Here is a 22,271-nt window from a genome sequence, read left to right as displayed (position 1 = left end):
ACCTTTAGCAATTAAGTATCTTGTTCCTGGGTTTTCAGGAGATCTATGGAGTGCCAAGGTTACATCTTGGGGGAGAATATGGATGTTCTGTCAGCTTTCTGGACCTGTATCTCACAGGGTTTGCAGTGATTAATCATATCTCTAAAAAAGCCTTTGCATGACAGCTTGCACACAGCACAGGAGCCCACAGAATGAAGCAAAGGTCTCATAGCTACCTGGACATGCGGTTTGGTAACAGAAATGGATGCTCAGGCTTTTCTGATGAAGACGCTCTTTTTCGGTGGGTACTTGATGTTGGGCACCTTCCTGCATTGCTTCCTGAGAGCGCAGACAGCTCTGTGAAGAAAAGGATCTTTTATGGAAAACTTATCTTTATGACTTTGTCTTTATAAAGAACTATGAAGCTATGGAGGCTGGGGAGGATGTTTCTTTCTAACATCAATGCTAGAAAAATAATAGGGGATTTTCTGCCTCTCTGTGGAGGCTGCTGCAGGTGGCAGAGGTGAGGATGAGCTCATCTGCCATCTGCTGCTGTTGCAAATTCTACTTCTGAAAGATTTTTTGTGAGAACATTGGTGGCCGTGAGAGGTCTGCAGAAAGGACCAAGACCTGCCCCTCAGTCCTAGCCATTCTCTCTGAAGTAGCCAACCCTCAGATGTGCTAGAGGACGCCACGTACAGGGCAGCAGATCTCCTGGGACAGAGAAAGACTTTATGTATATGAGAACTTCTGCAACATGACTGTTACAGCCATCTTTCCAAAACAGGCTGACACATAATGCGCACCTTTGAGTGCTATGCTCAGGACTGGGATGTTGCGACACTTCTGTAAAGCAAATACATTTTTTGATGCAAACACATTTTGTGCTGGGAGGGATCCTGTAAAAGTAAGGGCGTTGCTTCAGGATGTTTCAGTTAAAATGGAGGGAAAGAGGGAGAGACCCCCTGCAAAGCTTCCAGCTGTCACATATTTCAAACTATCACCTTAAAAGCTTTTTGGGCTGGATTTGCTGGGAAACTGAAGCTCTTACAGTCAAACAACATTTTATGTTTCTAAATCCAAGGAAATACCCAAGGAAACTTCAAGATAAAGTCCACATCACTCAAAGGCAAGTTCTGAAGTCTTATCAGGCTCCAGGAAACACTGCATAACTCCTCTTCTCTAGTGCTAAGAGATGGGGAATATCTCTGTGCAGATCATTTACTGTGACTGTCAAATACTAATAGGTTTTTAAAAAAATCTTTCAGAGGTGCAGTTACTCAAAGAAGATAAGAATCATGAAGTAAGAAGATGTGCTGTGAGAAGAAGTCCCTTTGATACAGAGACAGCTAGATAATGCCTTACTGACCATTGGAATTAGGCTTAGCTATTGAGAGTTTCTGAGTAATAAACGTAAAATAAGAGTAGCTCACAAACCCTGACCTGCTCATGAATATGCAAATATTGGATGCTTTGTGCCTGCATCCCTTCTGGGTTTATTCCCCATAAACATTGAAGTCAATAAGTGAGGGTGACACAGTGCTCAGGAGCAATGCCCTGATGGCCCTGGCCACACACTAGGCAGGAAGGAAGGAAGGAAGGAAGGAGGGAAGGAGGGAGGGAGGGAGGGAGGGAGCCAGGGCTGGGATATCTCTCGCTCACCTGTGAGCAATGAAGCTTTGACATGAAGTCAGGCAGTTTATAACAGACTGCTATAAACAGCTCTGCTGGCTTCTGCAAGGTTAAAGCACTGGTGTGAGAGCTTCCTGCTGACAAGGTGGAATATTTTCTCTTCCTACTGAGAGGTTTTTTTGTGTGTGCATGTGCATGCCCGCCCCCAAAAGCCTTGCATTATTTACTGCTCATTAGTGCACAGGTGTGAGAGAGGTCAAGGCTGCTTATAACCTTCTCTGAGAGAACAACAGAAGGCAAATCTGTAGCTTAATGGGCTAAAGAAGGATATTTCAAGTCCTTGCTGAATAAAAATTTCAGGTAAGATCAATGGAGGGGGAATTAGCGCATCCAGCAGGACAGTTCATTTGTGCTGTCTGGCTTTGATTTTCTGGCAGAGCAGGCTCCTGGAGTGAAGTGGGAATCCTTTGACTGCACAATCTCATTTTGGCACTAAATCACAAAATTCCCTTAAAATTCCCATTGTTTGCCTATTCTGCTTCATGCTTTCTTGAACTCCTTTAGATGACGGTGTGTTGTGCTTGGTGATGAATGTGAAAAGGGAGAGTTTTATACCCCTAACTTGCATTTAAAAACATACTAATTAGCATCCCCCTTTTTCTGGATTTTTGTTGTTGTTATTGGCATTGATCCCGGTAAACAGGCAGTTCACTTTGCAGCTCTGCTGCCATCTGTCATAGAAAGAAAAAAGAAATGGCTCTGCTGGCTCTGGCAAAGTGAAATAACCCAGTTACTGCATTCGTAGCACCAAACCTGCCTCTTCATCCCCTAAATAACCAAAATAAGTATATGAACCCTAAGTTTAGGAAGCAGCTACTCTGGGGGGAGCTGTGTGCAGGTTTAGAGAGCTCTGCATGTCCTACCTCGTATTGCTCCTTGCTGCTTATGCAGCAAGAGCTCAGCTCTGGGGGCAAGTTAGCTCACAGGTCCCTTGTCACACTCAAGACTTTGCAGCATCCTCATCTGCCAGGCTGAACTGCTGCAGGCAGTTGGTCATGGACAGGTTGGGAGAAAGTGGGCTAATAGCTAGTAGGGAAAAAGTAGGAGTGTTAAGAGTCTGAAAAATGTACTTTTCTCATGTTAAAAGTATCTCCAAGCCCAGCTTTGGAGCATCTCAATTTTAACAAAGGGAGAAGAGGTAAAAATGTGTCAGGACACTTGAGACTTTTGGGAAAATATCGTAAGTGTGCCAGTGGAAATCTGAATTTAGACTTGCCTGTGTTGTAACCAATAGAAAATAATGTTGCCTTTCTGTGGAAGAGAAACACCACTGCCATGCCAGTTAGATCGCCTGGTAGTACTAAGGAAATTTCCTGCGCATGAGTGGAGCTGAAGAAATATTTGGGAATAACTCTTGTCATATCTGTGCTTAGAAAAACCTGTAGGACTCTGGGATTGATCTTTGGAACCTTGGGCTTTATGTATCAGAGCTTTCCTGGACCAGACGCTTTTAGTAGGAGGGGGATTCACCTGCTTAAATGGAGCATGAGAACAATCCTGCAAACAGGAAGAACCTTTCATTAAAAATGTGATGCAGATACTTCTTTCTGAAACAAGCACTCTTCCTTTTCTTCCAGTTGTTCTGGGGGGAATGGGGGAAGAAAATGATTTTATTCCCCTCCTACACTGCTGGAGATTGTTTCACCTTACTCCTGCTGTTCTTCTGCTGCCAAGGGCACCTCTGTGAGTGGGTTTGCTCATGTGTTTCATCTGCTGCCCCTGCAGCTTCTGGTTCTCCTAATATGTAAAGGCGTATAAAAGATGGACTCACGGGAAGTATCTGGATGTTGTGACTGAGCTTAGGAAAACAGATGAGTAACTGCTTTGTCCTAGGCTCAACAAATGTGAATGGAAACTGCTTGTTCAATTGCTACCACTCAGGGCCGAGACACTGCTAGGCTTGAGCGATGCACGTGCAAATTGGTAGAGTGTTTGCTGCCACCACCTTGAAAATTAATTATCGCTGACAATTTGGATAACGTTGTATTCCAGTTAAAAACACCCTCAGCAGATCCATATCTGTCCCAGGCTTTCATCTCTTATGTTTGGCAAACCCAAATCCTTAAATACGGCTCTGGATGGATGTCAGGGAATTGACACACTTATTTGCAACGATGATTCTCCTGTTTCACAGAATCACAGATCAGTTGAGGTTAGAAGGGATCTCTGGAGATCATCCAGTCCAACACCCCTGCTCAAGCAGGGTCACCTAGGGCACATTGCCCAGGACCGTGTCCAGACAGCTTTTGAGTATCTCCAAGGGTGGAGACTCCAAAACCTCTCTGGACAAACCTGTTCCAGTGCTCTGTTACCCTTGCAGTGGAAGTTTTTCTTAGATTCAGATGGAACTTCCTGTGTTGCAGTCTGTGCCCATTGCCAGGCTAAACAGTCCCAGCGCTGTCAGCCTTTCCTCATATGAGATATTCTCTAGTCCCTTAATCTTTTTAGTAGCCCTTTGTTGGACTCAATCCCATAGCTCCATGTCTCTCTTGTCCTGGGGAGCCCAGAACTGGACCCAGCACTCCAAGTGTAGCTTCCCCCAAGGCTCAGTGAGGGGGAAAGATCACATCTCTCAACCTGCTGGCAACACTTTTCCTAATTTCTCTGGCAAAGAAATCTTTAACTTACAGGCAATATCCATGCCATATTATGTCATTAGTAGAAATGTCAGTAAGTTTAAAAGGAGCATAGCAAAAGGCAATCTGACTAGAACAGGGAGATCAGAGGAATGCCTCTGTCAGGTAGACTACCTATTATTAATGGTAATATCATATATTAACAGCAGTATAGTACTAATAAATTTTTATTTATTAATAGATATCTTCCCTAATTGAAATTCAGCAGAAGACGACCAGAATTATAAGGCAAAAAAAGGTATTGTAATAAAATAAGGAAATGCTGTGGTGTGTAGGCATTTGTATAATACTTAACTGACTGTTGGATGAAGCCAAGTCAGTTGTTATTCATTTATGCTTGAGGATCAAAGTGCAAAGAAGCTCTGGGCTGGTAAGGAACCACAACCTGCCTAGGAAAATGTATTCCCTCTAATAAGGGCACCTGCTTTGTGTTTGAATTCTTTTGAGTCTGTTCTCCATGAATATCCATGCTAACAAATATATTTATCCTAGGTAGTCTGGATGCATTTCTGTGCAAACCAGTGCTGATGTCATTTCATTAAAATGTCCTGAGGTCCCACCACTTGAAGGTCTGCTAATTGTGAAACTGTGAGGTATGTGAAATATGAGAGCATCTTCTTTGTAAACATTATCAGATCAAGAACCTCTTCAGTCAAAGGGGATAATAAGTAAAACAGAAAGCGATAAACAAAACAGAGAGACACAAATCAGATAGACAAACAATAATGGAAATGGAAATAAGGAAGGGGGAAACAAGACAAAAATGAGGATTTTAGGTATTTGAGGGGTCCTGTGGGACTACGCAAAGCTAATTAAGGAATGTTTAGGGAAGGGGATCGGGAAGGAAGGAGTGGGGGGAATAGAGAAATGGGACAAAAAGGGACAGTCGTGTGTGACCAGCCACTGATCAGTCTGCTTGTCTGACTGAGCCCTGTGCCTGATCACTGCAGTCAATCCCATCTTCTTATTAACCCCTTTCTTAACTGGCCTTCTGTGTAATCTCACTCTCTATCCTGTGTGTGAGTGCTGCAAGGTCTAGGTGCCAGCGACTGAAGTCAGACATCAAGCAATGGTGGCCCCTGTGTCTGTGGTGCCAGCAACTGGAGAAAGTGAGGGTCTCAGCATCAGCAGCTGGAAGAATCATGGGCCATAGGACCTGTGTGTCTGGATGCCAGCACCTGGGGAGAGTGGAGTGTTTATATTTTTCACTAACCCGGTGTGCGTGGAGATAAGCATGTAATTCACTGGAAAATTTCAAGCTAGCTATGAGTAGGAGGACCAGGGTCCGGGCAGGGACATTAGGCAGGCTGAGAATGCATGCTGGTATTCGCAGGATTCAGGAGTGTGGGGTGCTTATGGATCTAGAGAGTGAGGGCATGTGTGTTTTCACTAGTGAACTTCAATCCCAATCAGCTGGAGAGGAGGAATGGGATTTGGCTATCTGTACCTAGGTTTTACGTGAGTTCTGGTAGTCTTACATGTGGGTGTTGTTACGGGCAGTGCCCTGTCTGTGGCAGTTTGCTTAGCTGTGTTAGTGTCCTTAGTGTGTCTCTGGAATACACGGTGAGCCTCGCTACTCATTGAACTTGCAAACGGGAAAGTAGCTGGCATGTCCATCAGCCTGAGACAGAGAGACCTCTAGTCTCCAGGGGCTGGGCTGGGCTCCAGCAGCTGGGCAGGAGGGGCCTCCCTGGTCCCTGAGCCCGCTGGAGGCATTCCTCTTGCCCCCAGTCCCTCCCAGCCTGTTCTGCCACCTCCAAATTGACTCTTACTGTCCCCCTTGCAAAGCCCCATTTGGCTCTGGCAGAGAGGAACATGTCACTAAAATGCGGGAAAGTTAAATGCAGCGAAAGGTGCAAACCATAGCCATTCCCTGCATGAGCCTCAAGTCCCATCCCCTTGTTGAGCAGCACCTGGATATGGATAACTTGGTGCTTTTTCAGGATTAACTCTGTCATTCTTGTCTGATCACGCGTGTTTTTTTTTTCTTTCTTTCTTTCCCCTAAGAACTACAAAGAAATGAGTTAAACAGAACAGAGTGTGAAGAGTTTTCACACCTCCATGCTTATAAATAAGCTGAGCCACACAAAGGTCTGGGGAAGAGTTAGAAATTTCCTTTCTGAGGTGAGGTTTTACTTCAGTTACATCTGCTGGCTGCCAGACAGTAGCAGATCAGGCCTGAGTCTGTCAGCCCTTGAAATCATCTCATCCTGGAGGCACTAAATGACCAGAGTGCTCCTGCGGATCAACTCAGGGCAACGAGTGGTGCTGGCAATGAGAGACCTGCTTCCTTGGGGACTCTGCTCCAGCTGGGGAGACAACATGGGCCCTACCCAGGGCTGCTGGACCCTCTGCTCCATCCTGCTACTTCGTAAGTCTGGGAAGGAGAATGCACTTTCTATCTACTATTAAACTTACTTCTCAAAGCAGACAGCTGCAAGCTGTGCAACAGGGACCTTTTCTGCTGTTCACTCTGCAAAAGCACTTTCCCTTCTTTGCTCTGAGAATCTTTTTTTATTTTTTTGCTCTCAGACATGAGATTTATCTCAGACTGGGCATTACACTTCCACCCTGGAGCTCAGCTCGAGGCAGCAGACACTGAGGCATGACGTACCTGTTCCCTGGAGGCTCCCAGTCCAGCTCTCCCCTCAACTGCCTGGGCCAGGGGAGGAAGGGTGGCCCCAACCTTTCCACCCCCCAGGGTATCCCTTGTCGCTGGGGGAGTGCGGTGGCTTCCCTCCAGCTTTTGCCTGGACCGACCTCACAACGGCTGCTCCAGGCACCAGCCTTGGAAGTGTTCTGGGAGGTGCCCAGGTCCCTGGGCAGGCTGTGTCACCTGGGAGGTGCCTGCTGCACTCGTGGCTTTGCAGCCTGTGTCCCGTGTGCACTGCATGGCTTTGCCTCAGTGTGCATGTGGCACACATGGGGACAGGCTTGGTGGTGGCAGCAGCTGCTGGAGGCTGCAGCTGGCCCAGCTGGGCCCCTTGTTCAGAGGTGTATTGCAAATTTTTGGCCCCCAACATCCTGGTTTTCAGGGTTCAGAGTACATTTTGTCTTGGGGGAGGGGAACTCGGCAAGAGGACAAGGGGAAGGCAGGGCCGCCTCGGACCTCTGGCTCTCCCCTGGAGCAGGGCTGGCCCCTCGCTGAGATGTGCCATGGAGTTATTCCCTTCCCAGCCATGCTCGGGGCTAGCATTACCCCCATCGCTTTCATTCATGCATCTGGGTGGGCCAGGAGGAGGACTGTGCTCAGTGAGAGGCCAAAGATTCACCTGTGCAAAAAAATATGTTAAAGTGGGGCCATGCGCTAGGTGTGTGTGAGAAGAGAAAAAAAAAAAGTCACATAAAGTGAAAATGACAGCAGACTACAATAGTGTGAGGAGATTTTCCCCCCACCCATTTCAGAGAAAGATTTATATTTCTCAGCCTTGGGCAGTTAAATATTTGCTGTCTGAGCAACAACCTCCCAAGGAGTCCTATAACAGAACAAACTGTGACTGGGGAAAAGTGTAAGTATTTGGGACTGGCTGTTAGCATGCCACTTCTATTATCTATTCTCATTTATATGAAAAAAATGACATTTGTAAATACAGTCTTCATTTGTAAATTAAAGGAGGCTGCGCTAACTCTGTAAAACTGATCTTGCTGATCTCTGCTTTTTACCTTTTATTGCAGGTCTCTCCCAGGCTGTTCTCATCAAAATCCCTCAGGATTTGGTCAATGGCACTGTTGGCCAGTCCGTGCTCCTGCCCGTCTCCTACAAACTCAGCAGCTCCTCTCACTTCCCACTGCCATTTCACTGGACATTCAGTAACCGCTCTGAGCGAATTGTCACCTGCACGGTGCTGAACTGCTCCCTGAGTGCTGAGGGGACTCCCAAGCACTGCTCTGCAAAACATTTCCCACACGCCGCATACCAAGGTCGTGTTGTGCTTTTCCCTGAGAACGCATCCCTGCTGCTCCGGGACCTGCAGCTCAAGGACAGCGGGGTCTACAGCGTCACCTTCAAACAGCAGATCCAAACCAGGCGCATCACCTTAACTGTGTACAGTGAGGCACGTGCTGGTAAGTGTGGCACTGGCCATGCACTATCTTTGATATGCCTGACCTATGTTGAGCAAATACGTACCAGGGAGGTGAATGGGCAACATCACAGCACTTTTCAGTTTTCCTTTAAGTTGCAGAGACAGGGGCTCAGTCAGCTGTGGGGAAGCTGCTGAGAGATGTGAGTCTTTCCAGTAGCAGCTGGCTGGTTCCAACCTTTCTGCCAGATGAAGTAACTCTTTTAGAAGCTCGTACTGAACTTCCTCTCAATCACTGAGAGAGATTTTGCTAGTACCAGTAATTGCTAAATGAAGTTATTTTTCACTAGCAAAGTTGTGAATTATGGCTCAGAACAGCTTAGACCTTAATATGAATCAAATGACAAGCTTGAGTCTGGAAATCTACAAAAATATATAAACTTTGTGGCTTGTGATACTTGCAAGTAAAAAAAATAAAGTCTAGGAGATTCTTAGGTAATTAATTAATTACCTGTCGGACCTGGATCATCAGATTCTTTTAGTAAGATGGTCAAGGCTGGAATATCTATTCTGACTTTGCCATGTAATCTGGACATTGCTTTGTCTCTGTTTCAAGCAGCGCGTGGGTTTAGCTGTGTAAATGTTCTGCAGCATTTCTGCAATATATCCAGACATCCTCTCTGATCTGTGCAGCCCTTTAACATTTCTAACTTTGTTTGGTTAATTCTAATGAATGTTATTGCCTTATCTTGAGATACACAAGACTTTATTACAGCAGTGACTGTCTTACATTCCTGTTGCGATCTGCTATAAAAGTGAAATAAATGAAATAATTCTGCCTGTATCATCTGACTGTGATATAATCGAAATAATTTACACAAGAACTTTTGCATTTTGGCCCAAAATAATCCTGAGAGAACTGGCAGGACACTAGCTCTTAGAAAGGAGTTTCCAGAGCTCAGTGAAACCTGGAACTCATGGGAATGAGTTGTAATCAATTAGAAAAGCCCAAAACCAACTTCACATTTGCCCACAAAGAAATAATTATTTGAATTTTCAGAGTTCCTTAAGAGAGCTAATCTGTCCTGCACTACATGTCATAAATGCAATGTTCTCTGAGGGGGTTGAGACCTGCCAGTGATCGTGACATGTCCCCTGCCCAGGGCTGCAGTAATGACTCAGAGCACCAAGCAGGCAGCCCACAGCTCACGGTGCGGGCAGAGGCAAGCAGACATGATGCAGGCATACGCTGCAGCCAGGGTGAGGTTACACATCCCACCTGTAGGATGGCCATTTCGTACTGACAAATTTCCTTTATGCAGAGGATCCTCCATAGTGATCAGTACTTTCCTGTGTTGTAACCAGAGGGAGCCTTCTGTGGTAAATATATTTAAACAGTTATAATTAACTCTTTAAAATACTCATGAAAAATACTTTCTTTCATATTTCAGACACTGATGCCAGAGGAGGGAGATCTGGACAGAAAATCCTTGTTATTATTGCTGGATGCTTCTGTCTGATCTTGCTGCTTCTGCTGCTGTTCTGCTACGCATGGCACAGGGGTGAGTGGATCTAGTCCAATATTTCACCTTTACACCTTCTGTCCTGATTCCTCCTGAACATTTTTGTGGTCAGTAATCTTGTAGATCCAGAAATGCAAATGTCTTGCCCCTCACAAACAAAGTGACACGAAATATCCTGGACACTCCAAGCCATCAGTCCAACTGAGCTCCAAGGCCCAGTGTACAGTCACTGGGTATATTTAGAATTTGCAATTTAGTGTAAGGTATCAGATACACAGCATGGGTGTACTGCATGAAGCTGATTCATACAACCTGCTGGTCTCTGAGTTCTGGAGCACAAACTCACTCTACTGTGGGGGAAAAAAAGATTGTTCCTGTAGATAAGAGAAAAAAATAGTAATATCTGCATCCTAAAACCTTCGAACTAGGTGACATATAAAATCATGGGGGATATTTAGTACATTTCTGCTTGGAAACCCACAGATTCTCCAAATCTTACTAATCATGTTTGCAAACCAAATCCTTAAAGATTCCTTGGGCAGGATGAGTGGTGTCATTATTTATAAATAGCATTTTCTGCCTGTACTCTGAGGAAGACCTCACAAAAATCTGCAGCCTATAGCAACGTCCACATTATGTCATTGGTAGATGACTCAAAAATCTTCAGAAAGACAATGCAGTGCTTGTTCCCTAAGCAGAAATGATACCTCTGTTCATCATTATGACTGTCAAATATCAATGAAAAAAATATTAAAGCACAAAATTTCTTGCAGGGGCAGTTCTTCAGCTAATGAGATGTATGAATCAACAGGTAAAGTAAGAAGAAAAACCACTCAGATATGAGAGCTTCTGGGTACAGGTTCACTTGAATCAGTCTGAGTTAGTTGATAGGAATCTCTTCATGAGGACTAAGATACTAAGGCACTCAAGCTGTTATATTACCACAAATTGCCTGGAAATATTCATACCTTTTGAGAAGTGCATTTGCTCTGTGGTCTGAATTTACTCTGTAGGTCATCAAACTAGGACAACTGCTACCTTGTAGAAGGAGGTTCAGTCTTGCACCTTGCACCCTGTTTCTGCTCTCTTCCAGACACAGAATCATGTCTGAGCCTGGTCTTGGTCCTAGTCCATTCTCTGTCCTCTTGCCTTCCTCTGTTAGGGGAGAAGATGTGGCCATCCTTGTTTGGGGCAGAGTAAATGTGTGTATAAAAGCGATATGAGAAAAGATCTCTGGACCCTGGGAGGGTACTGGCCTAGCAGTGGGTCAGCATCCCCCATTCCCTCTTGCACTATCCCTGCAGCACACAGGGAGTTTCTCCTCAAGCACAGCTAACAGAGGCAGCCAACAGATGCACCAGTTTGTGCAGCAGTTTCTGAGCTCTGCTTAGATCTTCTGAAACCTTGTGGGAGGTTGAGGGAGGGTTTCTGGGGACCCTCTAAGGAAATAGAGGGTACCTGCTGCTGACAGCTGAGGAGAGCTGGGTAAGGACAGCTGCAGGAGGCCTTAGCTTCTCCCAGGAAGCTCTAGCAAGGTCTGGCTGCTGCTAACAAGTTCTGTTGGTTGCCCCTGACCAGAGAGTGTTGGGGCCTTTGTTCCAGCTGACTCTCTATTAGGGAGGGTCAAGCTCCCTTTTGGGACCCAGTGCCAGGGAGAGGCTTACATACAAGCCAGGCCTAGAGTGCAGCTCCCAGAGGCAGCCAACAGATGCAGCATTTTGTGCAGCAGGATGCGAAGAAGAGGTCCTTGTCTCTGTTCAAAGCAGCATACACAACCTCAGGTATGGTTGTGGCATACCTGAACCCTGTGAGTCTCAGGCTGCAGGGAGTGCCAGGTCTCAGATTTTATGGAGAAGTTAGGGCAAAGTGCCTGATGGAGGAAGCACAACAGCTCCTCTGTGTCCCTGCTGCTTCTGTGTTTTATACCCTGGGAAAGAGACTAGGATCCATCGCCTGTCTCGTGTTGCTCTATCAGGCAGCACTCTGCTGTTAATGGGTCAGCAGCCCTGGGCCTGCTGTCTGGTCTGGGGTCAGAGGAAAAAGCTGCAACCCAAGGATGTGCTGCATAAATGAGACTCACATGCTGATCTCTATCCACCAGGCAAAGACTCTCATCTTCAGTGTTTTCTGTATCTGTGTTTACCCAGGTCCAAAGTCCTAGTGAGCCCTGGGGAAAATGGTCGGACACAGAGCTGGAAAGGATTTACGCAAATGTCATCTACTTGGGAAGAGGTAGCTAAAAAACAGTATTTAGCAAATGGTAGCCCAAAGGCAATGTACAAGCGTGGCTAATAAAGCCGTGGGAGTTGTTCCAAGCTAGAACTCCTCATCTGGAAAAATAGATGCTTTTTAAAGGAATAAGCACAGCACTGTTAAGGTGGCTCCAACTGGCAGGGAGCAGGACACTTTCCCAGATGACGCCAGCTCTGTTGATGGGGTTAATACTCAGAAACCACCCCGGTACTCTAAGCACAACATCTTGGCTATGAGACCGAACAGTTTGGGCTACGGGGCCAAACTAACCGGAGAAATAACATAGCACATCTCCTGAGTCCCTAACTGGCCAGGTTAATTCTGTATTTATATAAACAGATTGTGATGAGTGTAACATCACTGGAAAATGCGTATCTGTGAGTTTGTAGCTGGACGATCCCAGGGAAAACACAAGAGGTTTATCAAATGTGCAATAAAAATATCTGAATATTTTCAAAAACTATGAGAGGGCTGGTTGGGGTAAAGATATGACACTGCATCCAGCACCTCTAGTCTGATACATGTGTTGCTTCCACTGTAACTGATCAGGCTTGATTTGAAGTCCTGGCTGTACCTCCCCAAGAACTGCTAGTATTTGGGGAGTTTCTGGAAGAAAAGTTTCCTGGCAGAATATACAGTTTTCACAGAAGTAAAACTGCACAATCTGCATAAAGCAAATCAAGTACAACTTGTATCTCCAAATTGAGCAATGCAAGTGCTTGTTCTCCTCCACAAGGGCTGACACCACACTTTACTCTGAGATGCACGGCTTGCATGTGAATTCCCCATTTTTTGAGGTGTAAGTCACAGAGACAACCCTTACCCTCTTGCACATTTGTGAGTTCAACTCTGTGCACAAAGAGGGACAGTTAGCAGCTCCTCCCTCTGCTGTGGTGATACTTCAGAGACTTCCGCTCGCTCACGGCACAGTGGAAACGCTCAAAAGATGACTGTCCTCCGTTGCTGGTCTTAAGCTGCTAGTTGCCCTTCCTTGGCTGGCAATGGTGAAACAGCAGCAAGCCCAATCAGCTCCTTTTGGTGCACTCTGTGGGGTAAAAGACAAGCAGTTGGGGTCCTGCACAGTCTCTGCGGCAGCCACATCCCAGGAGCCCGGGATACTTGGGCCCTTCCAGGACCTGTGCTCCATCCTGCTGCTCCTCAGTGAGTCTGGGAAGGGCGAGCTGTGGGGATGCAGCAGCCTGGATCAAAGACACAGCTGGTGCCATCCAGGATGTTTCAGTCTGGATGTGACCTGCTGCAGTTCTGCAACTCCACTGCAACAGTATTGCTGGATTGCTTAGTCCTAGGTCATGAGAGGGGAGTACCCACTATGGCTGTGGTATAAAGAGATCTTTTCTGCTTGTTTCTGTATGTCAGTATTGGAAATGGAGTCAGCCTCCCTCAGATGTCACGTACAGAGGATGTGTGTAGTTCTTGGGCTTGGGCATTAAACTCTGTAGTTGAGCTTGCAGCAGCTGCCCTGGGTCTGTGGCCATCCCTTACTGGGGGATTGCAGTTCAACTCTCTTACAGTTGCTTTTGGGGGGAGAAGGGCGGGAACGGTAGCTCTGGCATTTTCTCACATCACAGCACTCCTGGGGCATTTGGAAGCAACACGCCATGAAGCCTGTCTTAGACTGACAGTACTCTAGTAACTCCAGAGGGAGGAAAACAGGACCCCGCCCCAAGCTTGTAAACGCACTTGCTTGGTCTTCCTCAACTTCCTTGCAGTTGTTCCCTGTGAGACCACTGGCTACCAGAGGTATTTTCTATCCTCATTGGGTGCAGATCGGAGTAGGTAAAACTTGCTCCCCTGGCATTCTGATGCTCTAAGAGCTGAGAATCCAGCCTATAGGCTCCAAAGAGTGCTTGGAGGTAAATTGCAACAATGTTTTTAACGACACTGGAGTAGCTGGAAAACTATTAATTGCCAGTGGACTTCCTCACAGTTAAGTGAAATAATGCAATTTTTGGACTATTAAGTGCCAGCAGTAATCAGCATTCACATGAACTGCATAAAAATAGCCAAAATTTGCCCAGTAAATTGTTCACTCTATTTTTTATGACTTTTTATTCTTTGCCAGTTTCAGTCCCCCAATATGCACTCCACGAGTTTTGGTCTAAAATTTGTGTGGGAGGAGAGAGCTTCCTAAAGTCTCTCAAAATTTCTCAGTGCCCCACTCCTCTCCTGTCCTGCGTGATACTCTCTACCCCCTCTTGAAAGCCCTATGGCTCTCTGGTTAGTCTCCTCACCTCTAGCAGCTCCCTGCTGAGCTCCCAGCCCCTCTTGGCCACCTTCACCTTTGCAGTCCCACCCAGCTGCCCTCCAGCACCCACCCGGTCCCCCTGGCCCCCTCAGGAATCCGCCCACTGCCCTGCAATTGCCCAAACCCTAGGAGACTCGGGCTTGAATCTCATCAAAACCAGTAATTAGGAAAGGGAAATGCGGAGAAAAGCAGGAAGCCATCCTCTGCTCCAGCTTCCTGGCCCTACCGTTTTATTCAACGTGTCTGTGCAAAGGGTAACGTATGTGCTGTAGGGTTTGATTTCACCACATGAATTGGTCCATTAAAAGGAAGGCTCACTGCATTGATTTTTCTGTTTGTTTTCATAGACCCTATAATGACAATTATTAACCCTGTTAAAGCATGAGAGGCAGGACTAGAGAGCAAAGCACCAGCTACTGTACCTGGGAGTCTGCAAACAAGGATGGACTTGCACCTAACTGCAAAGAGCAGTATGCGAATCAGCACAGCTAGTAGTCTGGTGCAGTGTCAAGCCTGGGAGGATGCTATGTCGACCATGACCCACCTTACCCACTACAAGTGTGATCAGAGCAATTGGAAACACAAAGGTGTGGGAAGAAGACAGTGTGAAATTGCTAACTGTCATAAAACACTGCTGTTGAAGCCAGGAGTTTGGGGGGGCTTTGAAGTTCTCACACTAAATTGCACAGCTCTCCTCTATCTCAGGCATGGTTGCACGAGCTAGAAACCCCGAGCTCAGCCCTTGCTGCTGAGGTCTGCAGTGTCCCAAGCTGAGCTGAAGCAGGAAGTAGAAAAACAAAAAACAGTCACGGAGAATACTACTGCAAAGTGGAGGAAGAATTAATCTGGGCATTGCTCAGATGCACTCTGGGCTGCCTGGATTCTCAGCTGACACAGTCCATGCTCAGAAACCAATAGGTTCATCCCATCTGCCAGGCACTGCCTCGATTCACAGGGAGATGTGGCCCATATGTACTTCATGCTCTGCCCCTGCTCACATTCTCCCTGAAGGATTCAGGGAGCTTTCCTGCCCTCTGCTGCCACCAGTGCTTCCCTTCTGGCTATTGTATTATGACAAGGACAAAGCCAGTCCCGTGATTTTCTTGTAAAAATTGCAAGGATTGCTCTGCCTGTCTCTCCTGTCTGTAGGTTAGCAAATATGGAAGGTCCACAGAAAGCTTCTGTAGCCATCTCCACCTGTCTGGGCATCACTGAACCCCTGATTTTCCATCCATGCTGTGTTTTGAGATTGTTTCTGGTCTTTTGGAAAAGCTCCATGTGGCAAAACACATAGAGAAGTAACACGGCATATCTCTTACATCCTGTTCGACTGAGCTGGTTTCAGGTTTTTACAGACAATTTGGTCCAAGCCCTACTCCTCTTCCCATGGGTCAGTGTATCAATCTTGGCTTAACATTGCTCCTGCCTCTGCCAAAATATTTTGAATTGCTGTGAGCTGCCGTCAATAATCTGGACTGAATCTGCCAGAGAAGAAAAGGGTCTTCCCAGGAACTTTTTCAATGCACAGGCTGTGCTGACAGGGAGCCTGCTTACCATTGCTCCAAGAGCACGCCCTATCCATGTGGTGTACACAGGACATAGGATTAGGGCTAACAAATGTAAGCAAGACCTGGAAGCTCACACTGTCCCAATATAATGTACTTGTTCTGCAGGGATCAAGGAATGCCTGCAAGGGAGTGCTTTTCTTTTCTACCCAAATACCTCCTGACAGCACAGAGATGCTGGGCAGCATGTGAGAAGGTCCACAAACTGCTGTTTATGGGGGAAGGAGTCTAATGGCAGCTGCCCTGGAATAATTCCCCACATAGAAAGGGAAGCTCAGTGAGCCAGTCTCAGCCTGAACTCCTGACAGGGCCTGGGGTGGTGGTTGTGGAGTTCTGGTTCTTTTTATTGCGAAAGTAGTCTCACTTACATAAAATGCATATCATATGGTGAAGGAGAAAGGTTTTTGTCTCTCCTTTGTCTGATCCAACCCACATGCTGGTTCAAAGCAGCTGAGCAGCCTCATCTCCAGCCCAAAAGTTCTCGCAGCACATCCCAACATTTTGTTTCCAAAGTCCCCAATCATTGCATCAAGTCAGGAAATTTCTGAAAGCGTGGTTTCCTGGCAGAAAATACAGTATCTCTGCAAGTGAACAAAATATGGGATGAGGGGAGACAAATTGTGCAAATCCTGTGTTTCTAGTTAAAAAAAGAGATGGAAAGCTTCTCCACAGGCCAGGCTCCTTCTCCAGCACTGGGCAGTTTCCTTTTGGAACAGCAGCCCCAACTTCAGTAATGAGCAGGGAAAAAACATCTGGGCTGGAAGCATGACCTTCTCCTGAGGCTACACTATCACGGACACAGATGTCCTAACAGTGGGTGCCGAAGGACAGTGGGAGCATAACTCAGGCCTTCTGGGCTCTGACTCACCCTAAGGCATCCCTGGGCAGGGAGTACTACAAGTCTGGCTGGCAAAGCCTTCAAAGCCACAAAGCCCAGGAGTCCTCCTAGCCTTAGTTCCTGGGATATAAATGTCTTGTGTCTCTACTGGGTCTTGTTTAAATCTATTAGCAACTGGAGTCAGTAGCCCTGGACCCAGTGTCCCTGCTAATGGATGTGGGATGAGCAGGACCAGGGTCTGTTGTACATGTTTGGCTCTTTGCTGCGTAAAGATAAAATCACTGTGTGTGTTTCACTGCCTAGTGCAGCCTGCTCCTTACAGGAAGGGGCCTTATCTGTCACGTTCTCTTGCTTTGGATCCACCTAGGTTCAACATCCTTGTGAGCCTTCTGTGGAAAACATATTGGAAAGGAGTTTATCAGGAATTTACATCAGCCTTCAATAAAGCTTTAAGTCAAAACAACCAGGACAATGCGAGAGATGGAAAACACAGTTTACTGTAAATATCATCCCTGATTCAACTTGCAGGGCAGGTTTTGGGCAGCGACATCTCTTGTAAACACTTTGGTAGCTATCCTGAGCTAGAGCTCCAGCAGGAATTAGAGGAATGATCCTGTCTAAAGGGGAAAAATGATGATGTCATTTGGACACCATTGACTCCAAGCTTCTCTGGACTGACCCATGTGCTGCATCCTGCAGGGACTAACCAGCCCTGGCTTTTTGGAGCTCCGCAATCAATGCAGATATTTGAGAAGTTTGTGAAAGCCTGAATTCCTGACAGATTTCATCCATCAGAGTGGATATTTCAAAGGACTGCACAGACCTTGTACTTCTTGCCTAAAAAGTAGCAGGAGAAGATCTGGGGTCACCCCTATGGTGCAGCCGCCTTTCCTTCCAGAAAGACAAATTTCTGTTTTTCTAGGAAGGTGTGTTTCTGGAGCGAGCTCTTTCAGAGGGATAAATGTTGACTCATGACTGGCTATATATTATTCCCTTCTGCACAGTGCAGGTGCTGCAGGGCAAATGGCAGCTTCTGCCGCGTGCTGACGTGACAGTTCACTTGTAACCAAACAGGTAGGATCCTGCAGTTTTGAATGGTGGTTAGGAAGCTGCTGGCCACGTGCGGGTAGCTTCCCGCCACACTCCTGAGACACAGGCAATGGTTAAGAAGAGTGTCTAACTCCTTTCTTTGGGGACTGTGGGGTCAGAGATCAGCAGTTCAGCTCCTTCATGGTCTCTGCTGTGGCCACATCCCAGGGCCCAAGGAGATATACGCTCTCCTGGAAGCTGCTGGACCCTCTGTTCCATCCTGCTGCTCCCTGCTAGGTCCGGGAGGGAGCAGAGCTGAAAGCATCTTAGGGTGTACCAACCAGGACCAAACAACCAGGACCATCTCCCACCTGGATGCATGGAAGGGGAAGTAGGCAGTGGTATATCCACCAGGCTCAGAAGGGTTTTGAGAGATGCCCAGCTCCCTGGGCAGGCTGGGCACCTTCATCCAGTGCCAGGGGTGTGTGGGTTTGCAGCTTGTGTCTCATGTGCACTGCACGGCCCTTCCTCAGTGTTCATGTGGTGAAGGGGGGACAGGCTGTGCAGCAGCATCTGCTGGAGGCAGCAGCTGGCTCAGCTGGGTGCCTTGCTCAGAGGTTTATTGCAAATGAAACACTTTATTTTTGCCCGCCCCCCCCGCCCCCAGCATCCTGATTGTCAGGGTTCAAAGCATTTTCTGTCTCGGGGGGCTTGGCAGGAGGACAAGGGGATGGCAGGGCCACCTTGGAGCTCTGGCTCTCTCCTGGAGCAGGGCAAGCTCCTTGATAAGTCATGTCATGGAGTTATTCCCTCCCCAGCTATGTTTGGGGTTAGCACTGCCCTTGTTGTTTCAGCCACTCTTGCATGTGGGGGAGAAAAGGACTGTATTCAACAAGAGGCTAAAGATCAACTGGTGCAAAAAAACCCATTAAAGTGTGGCTGAGAGAGGGGGGAAGAGTCAAATAAGGTAAAAACAAAAGCAGGGAACAATTGTTCCTTGGCAGATGTGGATTCCCTGATGATGTAAAGGTGACATCTTCCAGAATGCACGTTCTCCTGGTTTTTAGCCTTCAGAGTGTCTGCACAGCTGCAGTTCTTCAAAGCTCCTTGAGTCATGTAACAAAACAGGTGTTAATGGGAAAATAAAAACCATGGTCAACTGCAGGAGCTTGCAGCTCTTTTCTATTTTTCAGATTACATTAAATTTGTTTTAGGTGGAGTGGGTTATCGTTAAATCATTTCTACACTGATATCTTCCTGTGGAAAACTAATCTGGAATGCCAAGTGGCTTGACAAATAATTCTATGAGATAATTTTGGTCATCCCTCTGTTTTTCCGACCTGTCTAATGAATCATCAATGCAACTACAAGTAAAATCAATCGGTTTTGTCTTGATCTATGAATGCCAAGTCTACGTGGTTTTTACATGATTGTGATAAAAGTAGACGTATTTTGTCCAGTGAATTATCCATTTTCCCATCTCTAAAAGCATATTTTGCACTGGCACTTAGGTCACATTCCAGTGAGAGCTCTTCAGTTTTGCATGGCTCACCTCTCAACATTTGAGGAGGTTTGGGGGTTTGACTCTTCCAGTGGCACTGAAGAGGAAAAGATGCCCATTGCTGGGAGAGGGAACAGGCTGTCCTAGGCTGGTGCAGCGGGCTGGGGGCAGTGTGCATCTCTTCCTTAGACTGTCTTCTCACTGCAGTTCCAGTTCCCCTTTCTCACCACCCAGTCTTGGCACCAGCTGGATTGGAAAGTCCTGGTTGCCAAAGTTCACCTTGCCTTTCTACCTTGTCCCTGCCACTTCTATTCTTCCAGTTCTCCCACACAGGAAAGAGCCTAAAAGTGGTCTGGCTCTTGGCCTGTCATTCTCCTTCTCTTCTTTAGCAAGCAGAAGTGTTAACAGTTCCTCCTGCACGTTGGGGAGCATCCGTGTGAGTGGAATTGGAAGTGGGGTGTTGCACAGGAGAAGGAAGATCTGTGATCCCAGACGGAGCAGATTTTTTATCCCAGGGTGGTAGAGAAGGAGCAGTCATGAGAAGCAATATGGACCAGGGAGGAAGAAAAAGGGGGAGAAAAGGGGCGATTCCCTCCTCAAATTGTCCCACAGCCCTTGAAAAGTCCTTCTGCAATTCTGCAGTCCTCCATGTGCATGCTGAATCTCCACTCACCTCCCCCCACCCTTTGCCTACACAGACCTTCCCCCTCGCCCCCGCACCCTGTCTAAAAATCCATCTGTTCTCTCCAGCCTAGGCTAGCAGTTGTTGGCAGGCCGGTGGGGAAGATCTCGGAGAGCACCTCTGAGATTGTCCTGCAGCACTGTACACTGGGCTACAGCAGGTCTCCTGTGTCTCTGCCGGCTTGGCCATACGTAGGGTTTGTGGAGCTGGGGTTCCAGACCCAGGTCCATCCTCTGCCCTGCATCACTGCATCACACTTGGTGGCTGTAGATGTCAGTGTCATCTGCCACCCCCAAGATACCGTCCTTTTACTGTGGAGCAGGCAGCAAGCCTGGCCCTGCTGTTCCAGCCCAAGACAGAAGGTGGTGCTGGAAGAGCTGCAGGTTGTCAGCTGAAGCTGCCCAGTTGCCAGCTGAAGAGAGGACATCCACGCTGTGATCCAGCTTCCTCAAGGAGAAGACCCTGTCTGGGTTATCTTCTCCATTTGTTTTCATCTAGGTCTGCAACCGTGGTGTCAGATGTGGAGAGCACATTGGCAGAAATGGAGCAAAATGGGAATAGAGACTGCGAGAGCAGTGATACACCTTCAGTACACATCCGTGGTTTGTCCAGCTCACTGCTAAACCCTGACATGCTGTCCTGGGGCAGGATCATCTTGTCCTGTGATGTGTGGTGCAAGGGTTCTGCTTTATGTGATAGAAACAACCCTTTTTAGTGGGAGAAGGGAGGATGCATGTGACGTGCAGGTTGTTGCAGATCTGATGCCACCAACTGCAATAACATGCCCTTTGGCATGGGGGCCTACTAGAGATCATTAGATATTTTTTAAACATGTCTTGAAATTTCACTGTGAAAATGTCCTTGAGTATATTAACCAGAAACACTGTGGTAGAGACTAGTTAGTTATTTTTTGATTTAAGCATCTCACCTAGTCCATGTGAAATACCTGCTTGGAGCCAGCAGCCAGACTCTAGCAGGACTATGGAGTGATTAAAAAATCAATGCCCCAGAGCTTGTAGATACAGATGAGATGCAAAAAATGGCTAGGAAGTGTGTAAGCTTGTATCCATGCAAAATCTGAGGCCAGTATGGATGCTCCGCTTCTCACGATTGTGCCTCTGCTGAGACAAATGAGACATGACCTCCCTCCAGAGTTGCTGGACCCTCTGCCCTGTCCTGCTGCTCATTGTTAAGTCCGGGATGGGGCAGACTGAAAGGGACGTAGCAACCTGAATCAAGACAATGCATGAGCTGATATGATGAGGGGAAACAGCTGGTGGTGAATCACAAATTGCTGGAAATTTGGAGGGATGTGTCACAGCATGGTTCACAGACTCTTCGAAAGGCATCTGCCAAAGCCACTTTCTGAGAAGGCAGTGAAACAGCTGGACTATCAATATGACGCAGTACAGCCACTTATTGTGCTCATGTTTACTATTTCTACCTATACGGTTGCATTATATCAGTGCTGTTTTAATTATCGCTCTACAGCCCATGAAGGATAACTGCAAGATGTCTGTAATTTCAAAAGAACTCTTATGCTTGCATTTTCATGATGTTAAAATACATCTGAGCTGGCTTTCTCTGGTGTCAGATATGTGTTGGGAATCATGAAATTACCCCTGCGATGGAATTCATAACAGCTGGTCCAGCCCAGGCCGTGCCCTTTCCTGGAAGAGAAGAAAAACCATCTCTGAGGCAGAGACTTGTGTTTTCCAGCCAGCATCAGGATTGTTGCCCCTGCCCACGGTCAGCAGCCTTCATTTCATTCTTGCATGACAAGCAGCACTTGTTGTAACTCCTCCTCCAGTGGTTTTCTGCACTTCTGCCCACGCAGGCGTGGACTGACAGTGGTGAGGAACCTTCTCTTCAAACCCAAGGTGTCTGCAGCCCACTTTAAATTCAAGGTAGCTACAAATCTCCATCCACCCACCCAATGCTAAGCCCAAATGCATGTAAAACTCACATCACTGGAGCCTGTCTTGCCCAGCACCGTCACCGAGTTTTTGTGCTCTTCCCTGCGTCTCACAGCTAGTCCAGCTCTGCAGGGCTCATACACGTCCTGCTCAGTAAAGCCTTTTCCCACTTCATTGACCTTCTCCATCAGAGGAAAATCTGATAAAGAATTGCCTTTTCTCTCCCCACAATCAAATGTGAAGCAAATACATTTTGGAAAGGAAAGGTCTGTGCAAAAGTCGTGACTCTTCTCAGATGACAGCTTACATTAATGAACTTCCCATTCCACTAAGGTTCCTTGTTTGTCCTCAATCAAGTAACTTTTCTTA

At 46.9% G+C, this 22,271-nt stretch overlaps 1 protein-coding gene across 3 annotated transcripts; it reads left to right on the top strand.

The window, feature by feature from the left end:
* Positions 1-1,896: 1,896 nt before the first annotated feature.
* Positions 1,897-18,967, top strand: LOC112987746 (uncharacterized). 3 transcript variants are annotated; one of them, XM_064518041.1, is made up of 7 exons: positions 1,897-1,971; positions 4,804-4,900; positions 6,315-6,678; positions 7,983-8,372; positions 9,781-9,891; positions 10,626-10,663; positions 12,000-14,693. In XM_064518041.1, the coding sequence occupies exons 3-7, from the start codon at positions 6,531-6,533 to the stop codon at positions 12,090-12,092; spliced, it is 780 nt and encodes a 259-aa protein (XP_064374111.1). In that variant the 5' UTR covers positions 1,897-1,971; positions 4,804-4,900; positions 6,315-6,530; the 3' UTR covers positions 12,093-14,693. The 3 variants fall into 3 exon arrangements, with proteins under 3 accessions (XP_064374111.1, XP_025963559.2, XP_064374110.1); XM_026107774.2 differs by lacking the exons at positions 1,897-1,971; positions 12,000-14,693 and adding an exon at positions 17,142-18,967 and having other exon boundaries at positions 4,727-4,900; XM_064518040.1 differs by lacking the exon at positions 1,897-1,971 and having other exon boundaries at positions 4,727-4,900.
* The last annotated feature ends 3,304 nt before the right edge of the window (positions 18,968-22,271 follow it).

Source organism: Dromaius novaehollandiae, chromosome 11 (genome assembly GCF_036370855.1).
Source record: "Dromaius novaehollandiae isolate bDroNov1 chromosome 11, bDroNov1.hap1, whole genome shotgun sequence".
Classification (NCBI taxonomy): domain Eukaryota; kingdom Metazoa; phylum Chordata; class Aves; order Casuariiformes; family Dromaiidae; genus Dromaius; species Dromaius novaehollandiae.
Note: the sequence above shows the minus strand (reverse complement) of the source record. Positions and strands in the feature narration are given on the sequence as shown.

Bases quoted from the DNA above. Each gene is read 5' to 3' on its own strand.
- LOC112987746 (XM_064518041.1), top strand. From the start codon at position 6,531: ATGACCAGAGTGCTCCTGCGGATCAACTCAGGGCAACGAGTGGTGCTG. The intron at 6,679-7,982 runs GTAAGTCTGGGA...CTTTTATTGCAG, and splicing joins CTGCTCCATCCTGCTACTTC to GTCTCTCCCAGGCTGTTCTC. The intron at 8,373-9,780 runs GTAAGTGTGGCA...TTCATATTTCAG, and splicing joins GTACAGTGAGGCACGTGCTG to ACACTGATGCCAGAGGAGGG.